The sequence below is a fragment of the Anas acuta genome, chromosome 2 (genome assembly GCF_963932015.1).
Source record: "Anas acuta chromosome 2, bAnaAcu1.1, whole genome shotgun sequence".
In the NCBI taxonomy this organism is placed as follows: Eukaryota; Metazoa; Chordata; class Aves; order Anseriformes; family Anatidae; genus Anas; species Anas acuta.
The window spans coordinates 18,999,138-19,022,458 of record NC_088980.1 but is presented as its reverse complement, the minus strand read 5'-3'; the positions used below and the strand labels follow the sequence as shown (position 1 = coordinate 19,022,458).

Sequence of the window (23,321 nt, the reverse complement as noted above, 5' to 3'; positions counted from 1 at the left end):
ATTTTCAAGTAAATATCTTAATAACTTCTGCTATCATGTATATTTAAAATTAATCATTTAAGATAAATTTTTAGTATCTGAATATATGATGTTTGCCTTTCCAATGCCAAGTGAGAAAAATATTTTAGCTATTCTTGTATGTACTCATTTGAAACAATCCAAATGTAATCAGAATTGTACTGTACACTCTGGTTCAGGTTAATGCCTAGCCCTGTGAGGTTAGGCGCCCTAATGATCATAACCAGGCATTTCTGTATCATAACATTCAAATTATTTTAACTTTAACTTAAGCCTAGACCTATCTTGTCTGAGTTTCTTGTGATTCAGATAGTCAGCTTCCACTTCTCAAAGAAACTGATGTTGCAAATGTGACATCCTTTTTTTTTTTTCCCTTGTCACTGTCTTCCTTTCCATCATCTTTTCTCTGATTTGATGTATTTTGGGTCTCTACACCACATGAAGAAAAAAACAACAAAAGCAAACAATAAAATTAGGATGTATATAATTTACTCTTTTTCGCATCAGGAAGAACTCTATTGCTATAGTAGAATACTTTCTATATAATAGTGTCTCTATATTTTTTTTTCAGCTGGACCACCACTCACTTCTTCCTTTGAAGAGGTAGTCCTGTACTGGTAGCACTGATGAAGTGTGCCACCCCAGCAGGCTCTGTCTGAGGCAGAAGGAATGTGTTCTGTGGGCAGGGAGAGGCTACCACCACCTACGCTGGGCAAAGCCAGTGCTGGTGGAAGCTTCTTGCTCTGACTTTTCTTTCCTTGTCATTGAAAAACTGCAGAGTGCGTAACTGCCAAGATGGAAGGGAACAACCTCCATGCTTTGGTCTTAATGTTGTAGTGTTTCAGCGCCTTAAAAACTTATTTGTATTAATTTGTTCGGTTCCCTTTGGAGGTCAGGCACTGCTGTCTCGTTAGCAGCTGGAGCTCCGTGGCCGTGGGAGGCGGTGACACAGTGTTTCCCTCAGGTGTTCCAGCCTCTCTTTAAATCACATCCCTGAAGGTATTGGTTACTTTCCCTTCTTATTACCTGCTGTTGTCACTTCTAACAGGAGTTCTTGTTGCCGTGTGATCCATTGTGCTACTTGATTAAACTGCAGCCACGAGGCTGCGATTCAGAATGAATCCACGCGGAGGTAGAATGCAGGGCTGAAATAAATATGTATGATCTTCGGAAGCAGTGCTTCTCAATCTTTCTGAAGTTGAGTGGCACTTGAGAAAATTGGCTGTGCTCTGTACCTCGCTGAGGTCAGCTCTGAACGCACAAGGGGCTGGCACCTTGCTCTTTTGTTAAGTACCTGTGTACTCGCGGGCTTTATGCAGATTGCAGTAAATCTGCTTCTAATGTGGTCGGCTGCACAGCCCCGTTCTGGGTGTCATCCTGGAAGCAGTGTGATAGGCACTGTGTGCTGAGTAGGATTTCCTGTGGGAGAATCCACGTGTGCTTGGGTGTAGTGCAGGAATAGTAGGTTGAGCCTTTGGAGGAGTGCTGGATGTGTTACACCTGTGAGACACAAGGATGCAATTCATGAACAGCGCCTCTGTCCCATGCATCCTGGGAGTACTGCAATTTCTGTGCATTTCCTATACAGAAAAAACTGCTTGTTTGCTTGTTTTCTGGATAAGGTATGTGTGTACACACTGTGCAATGCTGTAAGTACGATAGCTTGTGGATGTACCTTACTGTGTGCATGTATGGTGAGTCTCTCCCTCACTTTGCATGGGTGTACGTACATTGTGTCATTGATACACATGCTCCAAATGTGATACTTTCCTGAAAAGCTGTGGTTTGTGTGCTGTATAGCTGATCCTTACATGCAATTGCGTACGGGATTTCTTCCTATAAAGCAGCCTGGATAGAACTACAGAACTACTGGAGCTGGAAATCTGGATAAAATATTGGGGGAGAAGAAAAGACAGTATCTATTAACAGGAAATCCTAGAAATGCTGTGGCCTTACCCAAGTTTAAAAAAAAAAAAGAAAAAAAAAAGAAAAAAGAAAAAGTACATTTTCAGCTCTTCTTATCTGGTCAAGCAGGGAATGAAGGGGAGGACACCCAGATATGCAGCAATCCAACTAACTCTGAGTGCTCTGAGGAGCACAGTGCAGGACATCTGAAAACCTGGATTCACTTCTGACCAGATCCTGAAGTGCTTGCATTAAAGTTACAGGTGCTCCAGGAGGATTAGTTAGCCAACACCATACTGGCCCTATACCTTTACACTGCACCCCAGCTAATAACCCTACACAATGTCAGTCCCTGGATTGCTGCCTTTTGCATGTTTTTCCATACTGGGGACTGCCACTTGCCTGACAGCCTTCCTTATACACGTCTTCGAGCCCTGCCTGCAGCTGCCACCACCTTGGAGCCAAGGTTCAGAGATCAACCCAAGAAACCCTGCTGATCTCTACTGATTCATTCCAGGTCTGCGCAGGAGTATCTGCATCCCCCCTCTCTGCAAGCGTGGTTTGGAGATACTTACCCTAAGATCAGTTCACAGTAAGATCTGCATTATGTTGCCATGTAATGCGATTATATGGCAGGGCTTGCCATGTACTCTGCTTTGTATCTCCTTTGCAGAAGTGAGTGACCACCAGCATCCCTGAGGTGTTTTTGTTTTATCAATGCCTTGACGGTCTTTGAGAGTGTAGCTCTTTCTTGCCTATGCTATACTTTTATGCTTGTGTTTACTTTGTAATTGTAAAATTTACCAAAAGATTAATTAGATTTTTGGTAAGAAGCTGTTCCAGTAAAAGATTTTTCACATCCAGATTTCTCCTCTTAACGTGTTGCCAGGAAGTCAGCAAAGCTTATAAAGACTGCGTGCTCTTCTGTGCTTCAAGAGCTCAGATATGCTTGGATAGAGGTGGGGGAGTTTGTTAAGTTTTTGATATAGGAAAAATGTACTAAAGAGGTGGTATGAAAAAAGCAGTTGCAAGGGAAATTCAAATTGCCATCTGTGCATTTCCTTTGCTAACAATATTGCCAACTTTTGTTTAACAAACAGATGAGCCCAATGTAAAATTACGAAGAGCAGACAGTAAATTCGACATATGCCTCAAATCATTTGATCAAATTTTATATACAAACCCAGAAGGAAGACAATTCAATTTTTATAGCATGCTGGTTTATAGTAACGTTGGAAAGAATACCCCTGAAATGAACGTAAGATGATATAGACGTAAGATGATGCAGGCAAAGAAATAAGTGCCTGTTCTCGAGCAGAAAGCAAAGCCTTGGCAAGAAGGTTAACAAGAGTCTGAAGTTATGGAATATCTTACGGTGTTTGAAGAAAGTAAACTCTATTTGTACCAGCAGTCTCTTTTGCCTGTGGCAAGGAATCCAAGGAATACATAATGAGGTGGTAACAGGAGCGTGTGCCTGTTCAGCACGGCAGATTCACATTTGTCAGAGCATGGTAGTTTCCCCTCAGCCAGATCCAGGTTCTCTCTTTAGGGTCTGCATCAGTTGTAGTCAAGAATTTACTGTCATTATAAGCCACGTCACCAGCTGCTTTTGAATATATTATTTATCTTGGGTATTAAATATGAGGTTGATTTTCTTTTTTTTAAAAAAAGGCACTCTTCAGGTGACTGCCAGAAGCAGAACAGCAGTGCTAAGATGAGGTGCTTATAGGCCAGTTCCCTCTGCTGGGACTGAGCTGTAGCCACACGTGACTATTAGTTCTGCAGTCACATTTAAGCCCTCCAAACGCGTCTTCCAGTAGTGCAGCTGCCTGCACCTTCTGCTGCCTCCTGCCTAAAGGTACCACCTCCTCACTACTGCTGCTTCAGCCTGCCTGTTCTCCTACCTAGCTCTACGAAGGGGTCCTTACAAAAACCCCAGCGCTCTTCCCCATTTTATTTGCTGCTTAAAACGTGGCTGCAACAGCAGCCTTCAGCCACGGGCTGCAGTGGTCAGCTGGGGGCAGAGGGAATATTTACACTGGGTCTCCTGGTGATGTGGAGCCACAGTCATAGCCAGCCCTGAGCTTGGTGCTGATGTGTCTGCTGTATTCCCGTCTAAATCAGCTTGTATAAAGCCAGCTCGGCAATTTCTACATTGCACTGAACCGCACCACGTAGACCTACTCAGTAAGAGTGGCAGAAGCTTGCTGTGCTGTGTTTATGCCACCCACATATCCTAGCATGGAAATTTAAGGAGACAGCAAAAAGAGCAGCAACGTGATACTCTGTGCACTAAAATCCTCATTAGAAAATGTGCTAGAATTATTATAAGGAAGGCTGATAAGACTCTGAAGAGGCATTTGGCTGGAACTAAAGATAGAGAATTTCAGCATCTTTGAAAAGATGCAAAACATTCAAAACCTCAGAAAGAATCCATGGGTGTGTGACGTGGTTTGCCTGCCTAGGTTGTGCCTCTTGAGCTTCACACTGTGGGTCAGATCTAGGGAAGGCATCAGAAGGAGGGCTTTCACAATGCAGTTTTTAGTTTCAATTTCAGATTGTAATTTAGATATAAACATCACTTTTTCAATTTATTGCAGGTAAGCAAAAATTTAAGTTCTTCTTGAAACGTAAGGCTAATTTAGTTGGTACACGTAACACACTAAGAGGAAAAAATGGTCCTAAAATAACTAAGATTTTTTTCTTCTTTATTTTACTAGCACAGTTGCTGAGGCTGAAGGAATTGAGCCACTAGTAAAAACCCTGAATGCTCAGAGGGATGGAGCTGTTGCTAATGCTGCTGCAGTGCTGACAAACATGGCCATGCAAGAACCCTTACGTCTAAGCATTCAGAGCCACGGGGCCATGAGTGCGCTCGCGGAGCCGCTGCGCTCAACCAACAGCCAAGTGCAAAGCAGAGCCGCGCTCCTCGTGGCTGCCTTGGGTTGTGATGCTGATGCCAGAGCTGAGGTAAAAGCCCTCTTCAAGGCCACGGTTGTTTATAACAGTTTTGAATCCTGAGGTTTGTGTCACACTTACCAAGCTTGCACAAATTCATGCTATACAGATTCCAGTGAAGCTTCAGCTGTAGCTATATCTTAATCTATGTTTACGGGCATTAAACAGGAAGGTTTCTTTCTGCAACTCTTTCAGCTGCAACTGAAGGCTGTATTTTGAAGATGAGAAGTTCTCTTTACTCTCCCTCAGTGTTTTATTGCTGTCTGCTTTCAAGGCCCAAATGGCAATGCCTGACTTTGATTTATGAGATACTGGATGCGAGTGGAGTAAATGTAATACAAACAAAATTCAAAATATAATTAATCCCTTGATCAGTAGCATCCAGCAAGTTGAACTTTTCACTGTTTATCAATGGTCATATTATTTTCTTTTCATAAATAAGGATGGTGCTGTGTGCATTCATAGATCATAAGCTAGAGATTTCTCAAGGGTCAAAGCTGTTAATTAGGACATGAATAAGGGGCATAGATAATCAATCTACCTCTTTCACTGTTCTTAAAATGTTTTTCTCTTCAGAAATCCAAATGAGCAATATTTCCTCCAGCATGTATAGGAAAGATACTGTGGCACACAAGAGAATAGGATGTTAATAAGATTGTCATGCATACAGTACAATACAAATTCAAATATTTTGTGATGTAAATTAGTTGCTAGGAGGCAGCAGAATGCAGAAAAGAGCTGGATAACTCTCCATGGCAGTCTTGGGTTGCATGGGCTTTTCAGTTTCTGCACCGCAACCTAATAACTGAAAAGCAAGCCAGAGCCAAAAGAGATGTGGGTCTTGAACCACTCCGAAGCTCTCTTCAGCTCCAGCCTGCACAAGGTTCACAGGAGCAGAGAATTCCTATAAATGTCTTTCTGCCAGCCCAGCCTTGCTTGTCTACAAGGCTTGAGTGCTTTGGATGGAGAATTTGATAGGCTGTTCTTGCTGGGATGGAATAGATGAGTTGTGTCAGCAGCAGTGTCTTTGTGTTTTTGTAGTTAAGAAATGCAGGTGGACTGGGACCACTTGTTGAGCTGCTGCATTCCAAAAACAAAGAAGTCAGAAGAAATGCCTGTTGGGCTGTTATGGTCTGTGCAAGTGATGAACTCACCGCTGTCGAACTGTGCAGGCTGGGGTGAGTAGAAATAGTATCAAGGGGCAGAGGGAAGATTTTAATGAGAGCTCTGTTAAGTTGGTCTTTATGCATTTATAGCAGAACGACAAAGTTAAGCTATGCTTTTTGGCAAGCAGAAACTACTTTTGTACTACCGATGTTGCAGTTGAAATGGAACTGATTTAAAGTAACTCAAATCTTAAGAAAAAATGCAAGTCTGAAGAAAGAACTGTCTGGAATTATAAAAAGGTTTATTGTTCCTGTGACTGAGTTAGGCTTTATATCAAAGATGTGCTTATATCCATTAAAATTAGGGACTGCAAGTGCCTCATATATACGAAATTAAAATTAAGGTTTCAGGCTAAGTTCAATGCACAGCAAATTGTTTGTCTGGTTAGCTGCTGGCTTGCTGAACTGCCATGTAAAAGAGAATCAGTTCTATTCCTTCTTAGAAACTCCAAGATCCATATACTAATATCTGAATTAGAAAAGCTGTTTTAGCTGTAAGAATTATGTCACAGGTCTCTTATACGGGGTGACTCTTTTATTGTTAGAGTAAAATATATGTAATTGCCCTGCTCCCTCTGCTGGACACTCCTCTGGTTACTGCACAGCTCCTTGCAACCCGTCTGTCAGGGAATTCTGCATTCACCTTAAAAATGTAGGTCCGCCCTCAAAGGGGATGCTATCTGTGTGCCCCCTGGAACTGAGTCAGGTGCACTGAAATTTTTTTGCTCGCTCAGTGCAACTGTAAATACCAATTGTAAAGGGGCTTCATAACATCCTGAGGTAACCTGTTTGGGTGCTGAAGTATCCTTGCAATTAGAAGGGTTTTTCAAATTCTGAATGTCCCTTGTGGTAATTCCATCCAATTGCATCTTGTCCTAATTTCAGTAGGATTGAATAACCACCTTTTTATAGCAGTTTGTTTGCTTTTTTAACTTACTGAATTTTCTCATGTTCCCTGGCCCTTTCTCAATTTCCTTTTCATGACAAAGTAAAAACATTGAAGACTGTTTTGAAATCTGGTATCATTTTGTCACACATCTCTGAATTTCCCTCATTTATTTATGCCATGTTGAAGTGCTGTCTCCCAGCCTGGATGAGGTACTTCAGCTGAGGTCATACCACCATCAAATAAAACTCAGTAATTATTTTCCCTATCTTGCATAGAGCACTGTTCTTATTTAATCCTTTCTTTGTGACAGTATCAGAGTAGGACTCTAATTTATGTGTCCTTCCAGTTTGACAGCATATTATTGATAATAATACATTAAGCATAGTTTTTCAACCAGTCAGGCACTACTTCATGTTATTTTCATGTAGATCATATTTCCCTGACTTGCTCATGAGTATTCAAATAGGAATATTTGAAAAGACTTATTAAAGTCAAAACATAGCTCAAAGTCAAGACATATCTTGCATCTACGTCTTGCACCTATACATTAAGTCAGTTACCCCATCACAGAAAGGATTAGATTGGCTTTACATGATTTGTTCTTGACAAATACATAATGGCTATTTCTTAACACCTTATCTCTTGCTTGCTTGCAAACTGATTATTTAATAATTTGATACGGTGTCCTCTGGAGACTGAAATTTGGCTGAATGATCTCCATCATTTCCTTGGTTTTCCTTTTTAAATCTAGGTAGTGTCTTTGCCTCTTTGCCCTTCTCCACTCTTCTGGCTCCCAGCCTGTCCTCCCTAAATTTTCAAAGATAATTATAAAGAGCTCAGAGCTTGCTTTTGCTGTTTCATAGTGTACTATGGGGAAAGTCTTCTCCTGCGTTACAAACTTTGTCTTCTCCGGCTTACTCTAGACATGCTAAGCCTACTGTTTTTACCTCCTTGTTAATATTGCTGCTAGGCATCTGCTTGCAACCATTATATCAAAACTGAAGCAAAAAAGGCAGCAGACACTTCAGTCTTTTCTGTGCCATCTGTTATGAGTTTTCTTCCCACATTGAGTAATAGGCCTACATTTTCCTCTCTGACTCGTAGCATATGAACCATTTATTTTTGTTTCAGGTCCCTGAATAGTTGTATCTCAATTTGCCTGCGGGTTTTTTGGTTTTGCACCTTACTTTTTCTTCCCTGTTGGAAGCATCCGGGTTTCCATTTCTGCATGAGTCCTTTTTTGGTTTTCAGATTGTCGCAGAATATTTGGTGTTTCTGTGTTTGTCCCTTTTTGTCTTCTCTTTCCTCCAGATGAGACTAATGTGCAAATGTGCCTCTAATGTCATGTCTTAGACATTGCTGTACTCATTAGACTTTTCTTTACCCTTTTTCCACTTGAAATTTCTTCCCTGCATTAGCTTACTTGCTGATTGCCTGATCTTGTTGAAATTTCTTTTATGACAAATAGCTTGATGGTTGTTCCACAGTTTTCTCCCAGTGCTTTCTTCTAAAACAGACGGTTGTCACTTGCCTTGTCTGCAAAACTTATCTCTGGATTTCTTCTGACATACCTTCAGAAGTCTACCCTGTAAAACATCCACAGCTGAGGCTGCCTGTGTAGTTCAGAGAGAGAAACAGGCAGTATAAATGTGGAGTTCATTTTGTATTAAATTTATTCCTTTGGATGTGAAGAATGTCTGCATGTGCATATATGCACATGCATGTGTTTGAGTAAGTGTGCACTTACATACTCAAACGTATCTCCCTCTTTCTTCCATTGTTTTTTCCTAAATATTTCCAAAACTGCACTATGTTATTTTCTCCTGATTAAGCTTCCTCCTTACTCCTTCTTAGTGAGCTTTTCCTGAGTTTCTCAGGTCAGAAGCTGTCAGTCTGTGGGTTTCAGCACCAAGGAATGAATCCCTGTCCTCCAGCATCCCCCTGTGATTATTTGTTTCTATTTCCATGCTGCAAAAGCACTGCCAGCCTGGTTGTGCTGATATAACTGCTTGTGCTCGTGTGCTAAACTGAGTTCAGCACATATCTGCCTAATTCCCCTTCCCCAAGCACAGGAACAGCCCTAAACCAGGATTCACTCCTTGCATAATACTGAACTGGAATCTGCCAATGTATTGTATGGTCAGTTCTGAATATTATTCCTTTTACTCTGACATTTCTCTTTTTTTTTCCAGTTCTCTGTGGTACCCAGCATCTTTCTGATAAAACGTTGTGGTATCCTGTCAGCTTTTCTTTATGTAACTGTTTAACTGCCAAAAGGAATTCCTTTTACTTTTGGCACCACAAGGCATTTTTCTCCTCTAGAGAAAGAATTCAGTGTAGCACAGCCAGCTCCTTGCTGGCCCAGAGGACACCAGGCTACCAGCTGGAAATGAATCTGTACCTTAGCGTTTGTAACGCTAACTCTGAACTGTGTAATAGCAATTAATGGTTACTTAATGATGAGCTATTGTATTTTGTTTAACAGTGCTTTAGACATCCTAGAAGAAATTAATCTGTCAACAGGGCGCAAAAATAACTTCAGTGAAGCTGCTTTGGAAAAACTACTTGATAACAATCTTTCCCAAAAGTACAGCCAGATGGGTTATTTATCATCAAGTAACATCATTACTGATGGATTCTATGATTATGGTCAGGTAAGCTACTTTAAATTACTCTACTTAGAAAGAGTAAAATTGTCCTCTCAGTTTAGCAAAAGTAAGAGGTCTGTAGCAAAAGCTAGAATCTGACTACCTAAAATACCTTGGTGTGTTTTCTTGTCCTGCAGTTTTCCAGCTTTTATACTAATTTCTTTTGATTATCTTTCCTCATGGGTAAAATCTCATCATCTTCATACTATTTTCCAGTTGCAGTCTTCTTCCCAATCCTGTGTAAGCAGTGTTGCTCCTAGTTCCTTTCCAGAGCCTTTCTCAGACCTCAGTTCTTCTGGTCTCTTTCACTGCAGTATACTTAATACTAACCTGACACTGAATGACCCTGTAGACTTCTAGTTTATTTATTTTTACATAAAGAAGGGTTCGTATTTTCACCTTGGTCATGACCCTTTCTTTCACGAAGCACTGTTTATATATAAAGACTGACCCCACTCTGTATCCTCAATTACTGCTCTGTTCAGTTTAAATCAAAGAAATGCTTTTCAAAATGCCCAGATGAATTAGAAATACTATTCTTACTGAAAATCAGTGAAAGGCATGCTTCCAAAGCATTTGGTTGCTTTTGAAAATTTCATCGTAAATTGTAAAATCTTCAGAGACAGGAACATTTCCTTATCCTAGATTTTACAATGACATAATGACAATAATTACAAGTTATATTACAAGTTAGAAATGGAGTAAATGTGAAAATGGAAGAAACTGATTTCATATATTTTGAACAGGTTTTATAAGTTCTCATGTAAGTCTTCTGTTAAAGATTGACTCTTTAGATACCTTTTTAAGATATTTTTTGTCTTCATCTTTAACTGAGCAGAACGCCTTACCTTTTATTTTAATTTTCTTGCAGATAAAACCTGGAATTAAACTTTTATCTTTGGAGGAACTGAGTATGCAAGAACTTACTGACCGTAGGGCCACAATCTTCATTAATGCTAAACCACAAGAAGAGTAAGTCATGTTTGATCTACCAACGTTTATTGCAATAACTCATTTTTCTATCATTTCCACTGCTTCCAATATGAAACTACTATATAGTTGGTATTGTGAGAGATCTGTTTTAATCCTAGCACTGTGCTACATGTCCTAAAAGGCAAAAGATTTGTATTTTATAAAATAGGTTTTTGGAAAATAACTTTTTTTCCCGCTAGATAGAAAAGATTCATTCACTTGAGTCAGTCTACTTTTCGTTAGAAAACTTAGCCATGAAGACTCATTCATTTAACACCCTTTGATTTCTGATGATGGGACACCAGTTATTTTATTAGTTATAACAAAGCTTGTCATCTGCTGTAATAACAATGTCGTTGAAGCTGAATGTCAACAAGCAACAACGAAATCTGTGATTTAATGGTCTTCTTGTACAGACAAATGCATGGAATTTTAAGCATAATGTCCCAAGAGGCTGTCCAAAGCTTTCAGGCTTGATAGAGAACCTATGTCTATTTCTTCTATGTTTAAGTTGAAGCCAACCTAACAAATCTTCTTAGATTTGAATGCAGGAAGTTGGTATTGAGCTTGTTTAACTGGGACTCGTTTCCTATAAACAGTCTCAGAGATCAAAGAATGCTCTACCAGTATTTTGCAAGTCCAAAATCATCTTCTCTGTCAACACATCACATATTTGGTTTACAGTGTCATTAGCTTTCCTTTTAAGCTTGTATATGACACCATAAAGATGTCTGAGAATATCTATGACAAGTTAACCTTCCATGCTCTTTGTCAATCCCTAAGCTTGTCTTTAACTATCAGGTTTTCTTTTCTTTGACTCGATACAGCTTATTGCCTTTGCACCTTGGCAGCAATCTTACTCTACAGTTACTTTTGTGTCCATCATTGGTATCCCATATTTCATTTCTGATCCCTGAATCAATACCAGGTTTATTAGTTGCTATGTTATTCCTTCCAGTTATATATTGCTTATGAATATATTTACTGTCCTTTAAAATCAAAGCTCTATTTTCATAGCTTAACGTACTATACAATCTCTACAAATAATAATGCAAAAACATCTTGCTCCATTTCAGTGTCCTTGCAGTAGAGGAAAAGCCACAAAATTCATCTTATGAACAGACTACCTTGTCACCTGTTTCAAGAAAAAGCAGTAGAGAAAAATCAAGGTATGGTCTTAAGATTTACTAGTTGTCAATGTTCTATTATTGTGCTACCATTGGAAATAGAATTCTGGTTGAAAATAGTGATGAACAGTTTCCTAACAGAGTACAATAGCTCAAATACAATGTTAAATATGTTTTTAGAGTCTTTCTTTCACATCCTAATTGCACTAATCTTCCTTTGTCTATCTTAGTAGTTATTTGTCCTCCCCATACTGTATTAGAACATCTCCCATTTATTTGGCTGTTTTTTCCTTTCAGTATCCTTAGGAGACAGTGAAATGCAATTATGTTACAGCTTGACAGCCAAGACACAGGGAAATGAGGGTAGTTCTTTCTCAATTTAGAACATACACCTACAAAAAGTTCCTATACTGCCTACATCCATCCTTATTTCTAGATAAAAAGTCTTCCAGTGAAATTCCTGACTAAAAGCTGAAAAGGATGTGTTCAATACTGTCCCAGTTTTGACAGCAATGAGGCTAAAAATGCCTCATACTTGCAAGGCTCCCTCCAATCCGTACAATTCAGTAGGTACAGCCCTAGCAGGCTTTTTTGTGGGACTGATCTGATGGGCATGTCTGCTGGTACCAAATAGGTCTGAATCTCTAATGTTGTGGTAAACTTCATTTCCTTCCTGTACAGAAAGAGGATTTGAGCCTACCCCTCCCACCTGCACATTGATCATAGGGTGCTTGGGGTTTAGCAGTCTTACTCTGTTTCATTGTAGCTTCACTAATGATGAAGCTTAATGAACAGCGCTTTCTGCTTCAGCTGTTAGGACATTTATCTGACAGAGCCGAGACTGAAGTTCTAGTCCCAGTCATAATGACTTTTAATATAAAATACTTAACCCTGAGCTTGTTCTTGTGGAAAAGAAAACTGGACCATGGTCTTCCAGCTCAACCGGTGAACTCTATGTAAAAGAGCAGCACAGTCATCACCACAAGGGTGCTTTTTAGAGAAGGCAGGAGAACATACCTAGTTCCAGAGGATTGTTCAGAATAGCAAAACCAGTCCAAATACAGCCTCCTTGCAAACAAGGGGATGATATCTAATCCTTGATAGTAATGTGATGCAGCCTAAAACTCTACTCAGCTTTCCTGTTAGCTCACTTAGGGAGCCAACCGTGCATCATGCTGGTTCCTGTGGGACCCAATGCTGACTTCCAAATTCTCCTTGTTTTGTGGTACAGGGGTTCTTGGATCTATCTCAGGGCTGTGAATTCTAGTGAGTGATGACATTACAAAATGCTAACTTCTGCAGGGTTTGAGTAAAGAGTGTTTGTCATAGGAACTGAGGTACCGCGTTTGCAATTTTTGGCTTGAAGCTCATCCATGAACTATGATATGCTACTGTCTATACAGACCTTTAATTAATAGAATTGTTGATTTCTTACACTGTTTATATATTTCTGTTTATGTATGTATCTGTGTGTGCGTGAGAGATGAAATTTGCAGTAAGAAAGATGAGAGAAAATGGGAACTGACCTTGCTTTGTGTTCTCAATAGCTTACTGGTATCTCCAGTAGAGGAAAAGCAGGAGCCACCTGGAAGGAGATCTTCGTTCAGCAAAAGTAGCAGTAGAGAAAAAGGCTTAAGGTATTACATTCTGAATTGTGTGTGTATAGGTTCATTCAGAACTGCAGTACAAATTTTTGACAGGTAATAGCTACTGAAGGTGAAGAGTTGAGGTTCTGACTTTGAACCAGGATCCAAATTGTGAGATTAATCTAGCCAAAAGTTATTGAGCTACAGGACAGCATTTACATTTGGCTGGTTATTTGTGCTGCGAGCACTTCTGGAATTCAGTTTAAACAATTTCATATTAAATACCTGAAATGAATCACATTGTGGAAGGTTCCTATTTCGGGATGCAAAAGAATAAATTCTGCATCGTGAGTGTCCAACTGGGCCTATTCTAACTTCTGCTCATTTGGAAGGTCCTCCTGATGCTCAGCATGTTTTGGCCATGACACACTAAGCATATGCCAGTTTACTTAAATACAGCAGGAGAGATGGGGAGAGATCAAGCCAATGATATTTGCTGTGCACTTGTGGGGGATTTCTTCATTTCAGAAGAAGCTCTGGAGACTTAGAGCATTTTGCATAGTCTCAAAGTACAGAGCTGTTCTGACAAGATCGTGTATTTGTTTATTATTGTGTAAGGTGAGGATACCCTTAGATAGTTGCTTTTTAATGTAATTTATGTCAATTACACAGTAAGTGACTGCATTGTTAGCGATCATAACTGTTCCAGAAAGCAAGAAAAAAAAATAGGAAAAAACAAATGCCTGGCTCCATTTCCCTGTAGTAAACTTGCAGGGATACAAAGCCTTCTTTCTTCAAGTATGAAATAATTGCTTTTGAATGTCATGATCAAGTTGTATGATTTATAACCCCATTGTCATTCATTTTGAATCCATAATTCATACACCATTATTACTATTAATTTGTGAGATATATGGGAGTTACTTGAAGGTCAATAGCTGACTCCAAGTCTTGAACATGCTTAGACTTTTTTCTAGATATTTTTTTCCTTTGATCATACATTTTTGTTCATCATTATTTTGCAGAGTACCACTGAACACAGTTTAAAACCATTGTTTTTGAAAAGTGATACTAGTTTATATAAACTGTAGTTGAAAGCTAAGAGAAACGAGAGTTATAATTGTCTGCTGGAAGTGTTTGAATTAGATGTAGAGGAAGTGCCTAGTTGATAGTTTGACATATATTTGCATAGACAGATAGCAACATTTTTGATCAAACAGTTGTGTATCTGATATACACAATGACTGAGCTAAAATGTTATCTTTAATGTAGACTGATATATGTGTATTTCTTCCACACTATGTTCTCGTAGAGCATTTGAGGAAATACTTTCCAATGCTCATTTACTCCATTTTGAAAGACAGACGAGAGGTTAAGTTATGCAAAAAAGGAAAGAAAATAGGCGTCATGGCTGTCTTTTGGTGGTAGAACAGTGCATTGGCTGCCATCTTCCTCACACTGATTCTCTGGTGTTGCAGGACATTTGGACTGAACTTATAGCAGGAATCCTAATAGCTTGGAGACTATTAATTGCCATTAGTTCTCCTTTTCTATGCTCCTCTGCATTTGCAAAGAGTGCAACCACTTAGCAGTGCAGTTTTCATTGGGAAGGTAAAATATTGGGTCTACAAAAGGGAAGAGCGGGGGAGAAAAAGAGGAACAAAAAGGTCAAGGAACAAGAATTATACTATCTATAGAAGTCTGTCATTTTGAAAACTTGCCAAATCAGACATCAGAGAGGTGGGAGTAGTTCATTTTGTTGTTGTTTTTAACAGGTTATTCTCAAGCATTATGCCTACCTCTATAAGTGGACAAGTAGGTAGTGGTTTAATCTGCCTTTATAAGGTTCCCTAGCTGGAGTTAGATAGAGTCAAATTAGATAAGGAAAACAGTTTGTCTCCTTTTCTAAGTGTAAGTATAATTAATAACCAGAACAGTTTATTTAACAGGGTGGTGAATTTTCTATAATTTGAAGATTAAATCTTAATTGGTTGTCCTTCTAAAAAATGTGCTTTATAAAATCTATGAAAAGGTCTTTTTGTGAATATGATGAATCTCAATAGGTAAAAGAAAAGTTTGAAAAGTAGTCTGAAGACAAATTGCTTGAATTAGACTTCTGATAATGGTATATGCCTTTCTGATTTGTACAATACCTTCTTAAGAGTGCTGTACATTGTAAAAATTTTAAGAATAATTTGAAGACCATACAGTAATGATATTGTGCCCTCAAGCACACTACTCTCTGGTGGCCCTTTCTTTCTTTTCCTTCCAAGAATATTGGAAATATTCTGGATTTTTATTTTTCTTTAAAAAAGCCAGTCCCGTTAAAGAAATAGAAGACATTTTGTCATATTTCCCACTAGAATTACTCAAAACCTATGTTGAAAAAAGACATGATGCTTACAAAACACAAATTCTGCTTGTTCCCAGAAATGAAAAATCCTAAGCTGTCTGATTGTATAGATTTTAATGATACTCCTGGTAAGATACTGATTTTGTAGTTGCTATGTAAGCTGTGAAATGCACAGTATTTCATCTAAGCAAAACAAGCATTTAATTTATACTTCTGCTATTTGGTTATGGTACCTGTTCAGGATTTGGACTTCAGAGATTACAGTACTCTAAATAACTGTACATTGTTTTCTATATAAGAAAAGGGAAGGGGAAAAAAGAAGAGGAAAAAATGATAGATGTTACTCAGGTTATATCCAAAGTCCAGGATGAAATAAATCAAGAAAATGCACAATGGCAAGCACCACCTGACTTCATTTTACTGGATTATATTAATGATGCTTCTAAAACAATCCTACCACTCACTACTACGCGGGAACAGGTTGTGGCTCTTGCACAGTGAGTACCAAATTATATTTCCGTAAGTAATGCTGATATGTTCATTTGGTAGAATACTAGCTTTCTCATCGCAGGACAACATTTTTCAGTTTATATTTCTCATCTTTACTTGGAATCCAGATCAGCTTTGGCCCAATGTTATTAGAGAACTTGTTTCATGAACTAAGTCCACTTCCATTCCTCCTCACATTCCACCTATTTTGTGATAATTCAGGTTGCCTTTATTCTTGGTTGTGATCTTTGCTGTGATAATACCCTGAATATTGTTGAACAGCAATCCAACATCAGTAATTAATGCTTTTTTCCTCCCCTGAATTTTAAAACAAAGGACTAGAAGGAAGCACATAAAGCCATTCTTTTGTCACTGCTACTTGGGTATGGCCCAGCACAAACAGGAGTGCCATGAGCACTTCTGTTGACTCCAGTGAGTTTTGGATGAGGATTGAAAAACTGACTGAAATGCAAAAATTCAGTGCTCTGCAGGAGAAAGTCCAGATTCCCAGGAGATGTCCTTTTAGTTCCTTGCACCTGGAACTTTGTACAGTTTGCATTTACTTTTAGGCAGCCCTATGATTGTCAGGTGTTGAGAGGCCTTTGTGACCTTCTGCCTGGACCTTCCCCAGACAGCTCTTTTCCTCTCTATTTCTTCCTTCCTATACCTTCACCGGCACTTCACGGCAGCACATGTAGGCCTTCCCAGTAGCTGAGACAGCACAGCAGCCGTTCACATCTGGGGAATGTGCCTGCCTCGCTGTAGCCCATGGTGGGCAGAGGCTGGAGGGCCCGGCTCTCCTGGGGCTTGGGCCCAGCTGGGGCCTGCGACAAAACTCTGTTTTTTGTCTGTTTGTTTGTTTTTCTGTAGACCCAAAAGCACAAGACATTTTTTTAATGTAGTTTTTAGGTGCTGCTGTAATTAACATCCCGATGGTTAAATAGCACCAGAAGATCACACTGATGTGTGCACAGACTGTTGTTATCAATGTGTGATTCATTAGTTACCCCGACTGCTCGGCCTGGGCACCAATCACTGTCATCTCCAAGCAGTGTGGCTGCTTTCATCTTCTCCTCAGTTTAACCTTTACTATCTCACCAGTTTCCTGGCTGCCTCCTGAATCTGGAGAGTTTGGCGTCAGATCCCGCTGAGTCTCAGAATTTGTTTCTTCTACTAACCTTCATTTTTAATGAAGTGGTCTGCTATGATATGAGGAATGACTTTTCCATTGATTGCAAAATTTGACAAGACAGGTATTCATCCTTAACTATCCAGCTGTGTATAAATTACTCTGCCTTCCTCAAGGTGGAATCCGTAAAATACTCTTTCAAGTCCGCTCTTCACACACACGAATGAAATATTTGCAAATACACAACCCAGTGAAAAAAAATCATCAGGAACGGAAGTAGTATATTTTCTGTGGGGATTTTTATACGCATGCGGCATTTTCAGTGACTGCCTGGGTGGCGTGAGCTGAATGGGAGGGGAAGGAGGGGGCAGCTGGTGGAGCCCCCAGCAGCTTCGGCAGGGTCCAAGCTGTTGCTTGCTGGGCGGGAGCCGGTGTGGATTAGGGGACATGCTGTGGTGCTGGCTGCACCCCTTTAAACAAGCACAGCACCTTGTTGTGCATGCATGGGAGTGGTGTGCATGCAGGCTTGGGAAGCTTTGTTCCCTTTATTGAGGGCTGGCTGCAGGCACAAGCAGTGCAGATGAGTGCTTGGAGCCCCTCACTTCTTCAGGCTCACCCACTAATTCCCAGGTTAAGGATATCACATCCAGTCACCTCAGCTCCCTGTGCCCATGCTGTTGGTACCGGCACCTCTGTAGGCCCTAGATTTTTAGAAATAAGGCCCCTGCTAGTGCCTCGCATTTACTGAAGCCAGAACCTGCGCACAGAGAGTTAATAGAGATGTGGTGGTGCAGGTTTTCTCCTGGTCTGAGGCAATGGCCTCAGATTCCCATGTCAGCTCTGCAACACTTTGTCTGGAGTTACAGCCCTCAGTAACACCCATGTCTGTGTCTGAGGACACCGTGAGGAATGAAGGTCTTTACATACAGGAGCTGCACAGGGTGAAGGTGTGGGTAAGAGGAGCCAGGGACTTACAGATTGGGGGTTGATCCTATCTGTGCAGAATCACCCCAAAGGCACTGTTTTGGGCAGTGTTTGCACAGATTGTGAATTCTGATCTTCTCTTTCTTTGATGGAGCTATTCTCTTTTATGGATAAAGACAGCCCCTTGCCCCCAGATGTTGGCTTTGATGTAAGAAAACACATGTAGAGGTTGAAGTACCCTTTCTGGATATCATTGCTTTCCTGTGTTGGGATCATTACCTTTATTTTGGTCATATTTATTCTCATGTCTTTATTATTACTTCAAATGAATGCTAGGGCTAAGGATTGTAGTATACATGTATAGCTCACATAATCCACTAGCTGTGAAGATGAACATTAGCTTCTGAACCACTTCTTCAATAAATTCACTTTTATTGATGATTTTCTCTGAGTAGTTGGTTCCTACATCAGACATCTCCAGAATCGCTGGCAGCTGCTGCACCTTGGCTTAGGTCTGTGACAAATGTGAATGACCTGAGTTAGGTTTATCTGGATTTAATAGCGAGCATATGTAAAATACCAGCTGCTGAATAAAACAATTCAAGCACACGTAGAGACAGTATTAATGTTTTATATATGATTATCTTGCTGCTTCTGTACATTTCATTTTGCTGATGCATTTTTGTAACAAATTCAAGAAACATTATAGATTTAATTGTTGTAATTGTAAATTTGTTGCAGGTTTGTTGCAGACAAGATGGGTGGTGCAATCGAAAAAGAAAAACTACATGACTTCAGCTGGGAACTTCATATAAGTGAAATAGAATATGAACTGAAATCCAATGTTGTGCCTATTGGGAAAGTTAAAAAAGGGACATTTTACCACAGGGCTTTACTTTTCAAGGTACATTAACATTTATTTTACAACACAGAGTTATTTCTGCTAAATGTATATTATAAACTAAAGTATACTTGCATCAGTATAATATAATATTTATATTAATGTAAAATCTTGTGTATATATTTAAGTCATTTTTTACTGGCAAAGTTGATTTTCCAGTGAATGAAAGCCAGCATCGCTTCGTTCTGTAAACATTCTTGTTGTCATTAAATTGTCTTAAGTGATATCAGCAGAATACTTGATAAATGGCAAAAAGCCAAGTTATTTGAATGGTAGTCAAAACATTTTACATTTTCTGTAAACTGTAAAATATTGAATTATGCAGTTTCCTGATTTTTTTTTTCCCATGCTGTAAATGTAAGCTTCTTGGGACAATTTCTATTCAGTATCTGTCCAGTATTCTGTGACAGAGTATAACAGCTTTTATGCTCCAGTTTCACGGACTGGGAAGCTTCATTTCTTTTTCTGGCTTCACGTAAGCCTGCTTATCTGTCCCATCCTCCTTCCTTGGCCATTGGTTAGCTGGACTTTACTCCTTCTTGGATGGAAAGGAGAAAAGAAGCAAAGGCCTAGGACACTAAGCCTAGGAGAAAGAGTACAATCTGAAATCTATGGTATACATGGGCAGAGAACATTCCTGACGTATTTTGTGGAGGTCTGAGGGAATAAATTATTTGTGCTGAAGCAGCACTGGTGTTCTCATACCCTCGACTGTTCTCTGACTGTGATGTTTACAAAGAAACCTTTGTAGGGACAGATCATCCCTCATAGAGACACATCAGTCTAAGCACAGGATATCTGTGTCCATTTGTAAAAAATGTAAAAAACTTTCAGGATTTCATTTCTGTGCACAGAATATGGTAAAAATTGTATTTATAAGCCTGCACTGTCTAAGCAGAACCAACAGTAAAGATCTGTAGTTCAGAACACCTTAGCGATTTACACAGTCTCTATCAAGAAAGCTCTTGGCCTTTGAAGTATTTCTTTTCTTTTTAAGCATCACTTGCTGTATGTTGCACAAGCTAAGTGTGATTAACACCTTTTTCTTTCCTTTTTAGGTAATAGCAGACAGAATTGGCATTGGCTGTAGTTTAGTTCGTGGCGAGTATAACAGAGCTTGGAATGAAGTTAAATTGGTTGATGACTCTCCACAAGGAGTAACTGGGCTTCTGCTTCCTCCTCAAGAGTATATTGTAGATCTAATGTTTGAGCCAGGCTTTCTGATGAAACAGGGAAGTGCAGAGGCAGATCAGTACAAACGTATTTAATCATCCCCAAATTTCTCCAAAATAAGCATTTTAAAGATGATTGCAGTGTTGTTACTTATGAAACAAAAGGGGCTTGTGGTCTGGTTATCAAAAAGAAGCATATATTTCTATAGTCATTAGCTGAAAGATGTTCTTTGTTTCTGAGAACTCACTTCAGATGTCTGCATCTGGTACATTGTCCTAAGCATTGAATTAAACATACTTTACATAGCCAACCTCAATTCTTAGATATTTGTGGGGACTTGGGTGTGGGAGGTGGTACTATTTTAAGATTAAATTGTAAAACTATAGATTAAAATTTGGTAGATCAAGAATATTTGATATGTGTTAACATTATACTACTTATTAAATAGGTTTAAATTATTTCCAAACTACAGTATATATATATACATATATATATTTATTTTTTTCTTATGTTCCTTCAACCCCCATGCACAATTGCAGAAATTATGTGTTCATGAAGCAAGAAAATGTGATGTCTGGTGAAATAACAAGTCGTCTAAAAACAATTGCACATTTTTTTTGTGTGTGAAATAGCACAAGAACTGAGAATTAGAAGAATTAGGATAACAGTGTACTTTCAACCTTTGAAGAGGCTGAAATATAAATACTCCATTTATATTTCTTGGAACTTGCCAGAGTTAATAATTATGGATAGAAACATACTCTGGATGAACATAAATACTATTTGTCCTGACACAGAGAAGACAGATGACTGATAAGTTGCTGCATTCAATCTCCCTTTAAATTCTTCATTTTTCACTTGAAGATAAAATGGACTCTGAGAAGGGAGCAGTTCTGGGTAGAGAATTTGTACTTCTAACAGCCTTGGGTAACGTGGTGTTGCCAAACTGTGATGGTGCACCTAACAGGTAAAACACTGCTTAGAACACTCCAGTAAACGCTTTCTGGTGAAGTTGTCAGGAATGTACTGGAGTATTTAAGGGAGCATCATTCAAATGAGTATACTTAATTGTAGACAAGTGACAAAAAAAAAAAACAACAAAAAACAAACGGTACAAAAGTTAAGCCAATGCAGTCAATATTGTGCATAACTGAATTTCAGAAGAGAATGACAATGAGGCATTTACTTCCTGACCATCAAAAAAAAAAAAAAAAGATAAAATTTCAGTCTGTGTTTGTTTAATTTTTTGATGTTTGTGTAAGCCCAGTCACTTGTATAGTCTATTTTGTTTTAAAAAATATCTGTTATATTCAATACTGTTTATGAGTACGATGCCACGATATTCCCTCCTTCCTCTATTGACAAGCAGCATAATTTTCTGGTAGCCTTTTAGCGAAAGATTTATCTTTTTTTTGTAAATTCACATTTATGTTATGTACAATTTTTACCTTGTGTTCAGCAGTAATGCAGAAATCAGAATGAAAGAACTCTGGAAACAAAACATAGAATATACTAGCAGAGCAGAGTGGAAGGTGAGGATGTATTTCTTATCATTACTATGGTGCTGGCAGGAGACTGATGAAAAGTGATACACTCTCACTGACAGACATGATTGGATATAGAAACCTGCAACTTTCAGAGTGCAGTATATGGCAGAGAATTAATTTCCTATTACCTCTCATTTTGTATAGATTTCCTGCATTAGAATGTCATTATTATGTATTGGAACTATAGCGTTAAAATGTGACGTGCTCTTTGTTTGAGAAGGTCTTGAAAAACAAAGTAATTTCAGTTGTTTCTAATAAAAGTCCATTTAAAAAGTAAGTTATTCAAAATAACTGTGAAACATCCATTCTAGACACATAAGCTTACTTTATGTAAAATAGTTAGCTAGGGAAATGAAAAGAATACTGCATAACCTTATATACTGCAGACTTTGATTCAAAAATATCAGATGGGGGTAGGTTTACGCTTTGCACAGTTTTTAGCTTTGTATTAGCTGAGTTTCTGTCACTTCATTTCTGACCTGAGTGTCAGAAATGAGATCTAGGATCTAGGTAGAAAATAAACATTTAAATCCCCAAAATTGTTATTTTGAAAAACTGGAGTTTGGTTGTCACATAAATCAAGAGATGCCACACTTTTTTATTTGATGCTTCTCAGAGACCTGTAGTGTGCCCACAATTTAGTCAAGAATTCCCCCAGCTTTGACAAGAGCAGTCCATATCACACTCATTCCAGAGCTGAATCAGACAATAAAATATTCAAAATTTTTTGCACTGCTCAGCTGGGTAAATACTCCCAGAACATGCCCAGAGCACACCATTTGGCTTGGGCCATGCATAAGTGGAGTGATGACCCAACTTATTTTAAGGATCAGAGGGGGAAGGACCTCATATTTCCTTCTACATGACAGTTCAGGAGGCAGATGGGTCACTCAGGAAATGGAAGGAATCAGGCTTGATGCTCTCCTAAGGATGAGCAAAACAGTCTGCAGCTACCTAATTGACAGGTTATATTCTAGCCACTGCTTAGTTTAATATTAGTAGTAGTGTATATTATTATTACTACTAATAGTATTAATTATTATATAAATGAGTTATTAGTATGTACATATAGATATTATTTCTCTCTCTTGTTGAAGCACTGCTATCATAGAAAATAATGCAGGATTAATAGAATAATAGACTATATAGACTAGTAGAGCTCGTGTGGCACGGGTTTGGTAGCAGGAGCTGCAGGGGTGGCCTCTGTGAGCAGAGCCCAGCAGCTGCCCCATGTCAGAGCAGAGCCAGCTCCAGACGGCTTCAAAAGAGACCCACCGCTGCCCAGAGCCAAGCCAGGGAGCGACGCTGGTTAGGCCTCCGGGATTGAAGGAAGGGGAAAAAAACCTGCTGCACAACAGCAGCTGGGAGAGAGGAGTGAGCACCAGCACTGCAGACCCCAAGGCCAGTGCAGCAGGAGGGCAGGAGGTGCTCCAGGCACGAAGCAGCAGTTCCCTTGCAGCCTGTGGAGAGGCCCCTGGTGGAGCAGGCTGTCCCCCTGCAGCCCATGGGTCCCACATGGAGCAGATCTCCACGCTG

The 23,321-nt window shown here is 39.3% G+C and overlaps 1 protein-coding gene across 6 annotated transcripts in view; it reads left to right on the top strand.

Moving 5' to 3' along the window:
* The window catches only part of ARMC3 (armadillo repeat containing 3), a 63,795-nt gene extending 41,044 nt beyond the window's left edge, over nt 1-22,751 (top strand). For 3 of the 6 annotated variants that reach the window (XM_068673741.1, XM_068673743.1, XM_068673742.1), the window contains 9 exons: nt 4,644-4,893; nt 5,923-6,059; nt 9,422-9,590; nt 10,456-10,556; nt 11,633-11,725; nt 13,231-13,320; nt 15,922-16,119; nt 18,906-19,068; nt 20,124-22,748. In XM_068673741.1, the coding sequence (XP_068529842.1) occupies nt 4,644-4,893; nt 5,923-6,059; nt 9,422-9,590; nt 10,456-10,556; nt 11,633-11,725; nt 13,231-13,320; nt 15,922-16,119; nt 18,906-19,068; nt 20,124-20,333 (1,411 nt within the window). In that variant the 3' untranslated portion in view covers nt 20,334-22,748. Of the gene's footprint in view, nt 1-4,643; nt 4,894-5,922; nt 6,060-9,421; nt 9,591-10,455; nt 10,557-11,632; nt 11,726-13,230; nt 13,321-15,921; nt 16,120-18,905; nt 19,069-20,123 lie in introns of all 6 variants that reach the window. The other 3 variants (XM_068673747.1, XM_068673746.1, XM_068673744.1) reach the window with 3 other exon arrangements.
* Nucleotides 22,752-23,321: the final 570 nt, after the last annotated feature.